Raw genomic sequence first — 4,655 nt, 5'->3', positions numbered from 1 at the left:
CTCAGGCCTCCTAAACCATGCCCTGAAGTGCCACGTCTGCATATTTTTTGAACACCACCAGGGATGGTGACACCACCACCTCTCTGGGCAGCCTGTTCCAATGCCTGACCACTCCTTCAGTGAAGAAGTTTTTCCTAATCTCCAATCTAAACCTCCCGTGATGCAGCTTGAGGCCATTTCCTCTTGTCCTATCACTAGTAACTTGGGAGAAGAGACCAGCCCCCACCTCGCTACAGCCTCCTTTCAGGTACTACTGAAAAATTCCGAGGTATGCTTTATGGTAGCAAAAGAAAGGAAAGCAGTGCCGAGGGCCACCGAGCGATCCATTTCGCCAAACTCCAATTATCTGGCATTTATAAAAGATGCTAATTATAATTTAGTATTGATTGCCCTCTGTAAAGTGAAAAAGGATAATTAAAACAAGCCATCAGAAATGGCAAATTGTGCTTGAGCTCAAGGCAGGCAGCCCAAAATTCTCATTTTTTTTGTACAGCGTGCCGGACCTGCGCTACCCCCCTGCCACGCCGCGGCGGGAGCGGGAGGGAAGGAGGCAGGCGGGGGCGTGGCTTGCGACAGAGGAGGCGTGGTCTGAGGGCGGGGGCGGCGGTGGGCGTGGCCACCCGCCTCTCCGCCTCCCTCGCACCGCGCACGCGCGAGCGGCCGGAAGCGGGTCGGGCGGCCATGGCCATGGCGGAGAAGTTCGACTCCCTGGAGGAGCACCTGGAGAAGTTCGTGGAGAACATCCGGCAGCTCGGCATTATCGTCAGCGACTTCCAGCCCAGCAGCCAGGCTGGCCTCAACCAGAAACTGTGAGGGGCCGGGGCCTGGCGGGAGCCGCGGCGCGGGGTTGGCCGGGGCCCCCGTGGCTGGCGTCGGTGCGGCCGGCCCCGGCAGCCGCGTCAGGGTTCGCGCGGCGCGTCCGTTGTTGGCTAAACCCCACCCGTTTTCTTTTCACAGGAATTTCATGGTGACGGGCTTGCAGGATATCGACAAGTGCCGGCAGCAGCTCCACGACATCAGCGTGCCCTTGGAAGTGTTTGAGTAAGTGGCTCTGGACCCGGAAGGGAAGGCGCTGCCGCCGGTGTGGTTTGGGGTGGCATGTCTTTGCAGCGCGGGTGTTTTCCCCCAGGAAACACCGCTTCTTTCTTAAAATCCGCCTTCTGAATGTCCCACGGGAATGTGAGCAGGTAAGGCGTGCCTTTAGCCTGTGAGAAGGCAGAAGGGTAAGAGAAGTGATAAATTGTACACCTGCTTTCAGACCTCTGGTTGGGTTTTTTCTTTTTTTTAATTTATATTGACTTTACCTGATTAGGAAGTAAGATTTAATTTTGGAAATACACTTTTCTGCTAGGTTAGGATCAGGATTTAAAATAGCAGGGGAGAATAAATTAGGCCAGTACTTAGGTGTTTAGTTTCAGTAGCAGTGATCTACTTGATCGCAGAGATTAGAACATTAAAGGCAAAACCATGAATACAGAGGGAGAACTATACAAGACAGCTTTTACAATATAGCTAACAAGTTAATTTGCTAGCGTTTCTTGTAAGCCCACATGTCAGTGGTTTGCTATATTCTGGTGTGTTACTGGCAATACGGGACTTTTATCAGTTGGGTTTTCGCTCTACCTGTAAATCTATGATGGCAGTCTTAAATGTTCCGTTTTGTTTATTCAGTCATGGTATTTCCCTTTGTCAGGCACTTACATTGCAAAGCAAAAATACAGGTTTGCTGATACAGGTCTGCTAATTTTTATTCTTTACTATGGTATGTTGCCTTCCTCCTAACCCGTGAATTGCTGGGTGCCGTATTTCTCTGTGCATATTGCTCACCATGTACTAACATACGCAATGGTTAACACCTTTTCAGTTGCTTGGAAAAGTACCATCTTTCTTTGATCATGTGTCCTTACGGCCTGTGAGGAACTGGCTAGTTATATTTTTTTGTTTGCTTTTAATACTTTTTCCAAAACTCCAGGCTTTCTGGAAGCAAAGATGTAAAGCAGCATGCCAAGAGCTGTTTGCTGGCCAGGGCCTATTCCCCCTTGAGCTGTCTTTTGAAAATGCCTGAATTGAACTGTTGGGTTTTTTAAAATGCACATTTCGGATAATAGTAGTAACAAAAAGACAGCAAGATGGATAATTCTTTACCTTGGAGAACATCCTAGTAGGAATATGATCACTTAGGTAGCCTTTTTTCTGTTTTCAGATACATAGACCAAGGCCGCAATCCTCAGCTTTACACTAAAGAGTGCCTGGAGCGAGCTTTGGCTAAAAATGAGCAAGTAAAAGGAAAAATTGACACAATGAAGGTAAACCAGAAATAATGAAAGTACTAACGTAATAATGTATTTGATAAGTTTTTACTTTGCTGTAAATATGTGGGGGTTTGTCATTTGTGCAGTTATTAAATTCCCTTATTGGGTGATTTGTACTGGGAATTGCTCTGTGTCCCTGTATCTTCAATGATGCTAACGCAGCCTGTTCTGGAAAGGAAGGTTGTACTTCGTCCCACAGTTGGAGATGCAGATGTCGCTATGGTGTATTTTGGTTGAAGTTTATGTAGATTTTTTTGTTGTCACTTTGCATACTAGTGAGTACCTCACACTGTTAGAGATGGGTAACTGTGATGTGCGTAAATTTAGAAATGAGCAAAACAGAAGGGGTATTTTTCCAGTTGTGGATGGATCTTAGAGTATTAAAATATCAAACACGCTATATAAGCATGAGTTGGTCTTTGTAAAATTACTGAAAATGTGTGCCAGTGTTTAGGGTTTTCTGGATTTGTACTTTCATCTGGTGTGAACTTAAGCATTTTGCTATACTGTTTAATTGCTGTAATTACTGCTGAAAAAGGCAATCAGAAAAGGAAGTTTATTGAGATCTGAGAGGGCTGTTTGTATTTCAGAACATCCTTTGCCATCCTCCACACTAACTTTAAGTTCAATTTGTGCTGTGGAGTGTAGATGTATCTCCATATGTTCTGAGCTTCTCTTTCCTTTGATATGCTCTGTCCTTGTAAAAGTTGTAGGAAGAATTATGTATTTCTAAGCCAGATGCAAGTTCTTTTTTGGAGGTGGAGGGAATTCCATATTAAATCAAGAGGACGTGTCCTATATCAGCTCTGCTTAGTAAGGTCAGGCAGATATTGATGCACCGGAGTTTACCAGAGAGGTCCAACTACTTTGTATTTCTTGGGTGAAAATGCTAGTTAATTTATGGGAAATAAAAAGCATTTTCGTTTGCCTGGTGCTTTCCTAGTGGATTTCACTTGAGCGTTTTCTGTGTATTTTGTAAATGTAACTTTCTGTGTTTGTGGTTTTGAGGGTTGTTTTTGGGGTACTGCTCTCTTAGGTCACTGAAATGTAGAACTGGGGCGTATACAGACATTTCTGTTCATCAGATAATATTGCTTGATGAAATCTAAATAAATTGTGCGGATGATGTACGTACACTTTTTTCATCTTTCCAGAAATTTAAAAGTCTGTTAATTCAAGAACTGACAAAGGTGTTCCCAGAAGACATGGCAAAGTACAAAGCTATTCGAGGAGAAGATCCTCCTCCTTAAGTTGGCCTTCAATAGCTCTAAAAGTGCCAATTCAATAAACAGACTTCACTCTATAAAAACGTTGATTGCAGAGAGGGGGAACCCAAGCCTTTATAGCAACTGACGTAAAAATGGCTGTGATGGACTGTGAAGGAGCCTGATGATTGCTGATGGTTCTGGACTGAAGATAATTAATCTTCCTGAAGACTTACTCAAAGATTGCAGCTGAAACTTCCCATGGTGATCTGTTTTTCTTTTGTGAAAGGTTTTGGAGCTATAATTGCCTGCAGGTCATCAATACACGGCATCTCCCACAAAGTGCATTTCCAGAGCAGAAAATCACGTTTCTTGTCTTCTGAAGAGCGTGCTCCAGGCCTCTGGGCTCACTTTAAGAAAAATGTATTTATTATACTTGATTATTCATTTGCAAACTGCTTTCTTTTATTACAGTAAAAACAGTTGGCTGCTGTCATCTTGCCAAATTCTACTGAGCAGGAGCCTGCCAAGGGCTGCAGTTCTCACGTGTCATAATGAATTGCAGCCAAGAAAACCTTCAGATATTTTTGTTTTGCTCTATGCGCTGCAGTGCAGATGGCTGAGGACGTAGACAGCGAGTGTACTGGGGGACTAGCTCCTCAGCAATGTTAGTATTTTGTATAGTATTTAATGTCAGCTTTTGTTTAGTTCTATTAATTTTCTGTAAGCAGGTCGTTGAATAAAAATTCGAAAAAATTTAAACTAATGTTTTTCTGTTGTATGCTATTCTTTGGAGAATTAACTGAAAGCTGTGAAAAATAGCATGTTCCTCAGTCTCACAGTGATAGAAATAAAATGTATATCAAAACTTGGCTGTTAAAAGTTTGTATCTGGAGATAATGTCAACTTGATATTTTGACTTTGGGGGGAAACTTCCCTTTCAGCACCTGAAGCAGGAGATTTTGGGGATTGTCACCTGAAGCACTTCTGATTAGTTGCAAACTCATCTGTGAAATCTGTAACTACTCATATGCGAGGTGGTCCCAGCATAAACCAGTACGTTGGATTCATGATGCAGGGGCAGAGTGTGTGTGCAGATGACTAGTTTACAGTGGAAGCAAGAGGACCTCTTTTAATG

At 43.6% G+C, this 4,655-nt stretch overlaps 1 protein-coding gene across 1 annotated transcript; it reads left to right on the top strand.

Moving 5' to 3' along the window:
• The first annotated feature begins 640 nt into the window (after window positions 1–640).
• On the top strand, window positions 641–4,283 carry MED10 (mediator complex subunit 10). Its single transcript, XM_064443338.1, has 4 exons — window positions 641–809; window positions 958–1,041; window positions 2,204–2,306; window positions 3,467–4,283. The coding sequence occupies exons 1-4, from the start codon at window positions 682–684 to the stop codon at window positions 3,560–3,562; spliced, it is 411 nt and encodes a 136-aa protein (XP_064299408.1). The 5' UTR covers window positions 641–681; the 3' UTR covers window positions 3,563–4,283.
• The last annotated feature ends 372 nt before the right edge of the window (window positions 4,284–4,655 follow it).

The sequence above is a fragment of the Phalacrocorax carbo genome, chromosome 2 (assembly GCF_963921805.1).
Source record: "Phalacrocorax carbo chromosome 2, bPhaCar2.1, whole genome shotgun sequence".
In the NCBI taxonomy this organism is placed as follows: Eukaryota; Metazoa; Chordata; class Aves; order Suliformes; family Phalacrocoracidae; genus Phalacrocorax; species Phalacrocorax carbo.
This window is presented reverse-complemented; position numbering and strand designations above follow the sequence as displayed.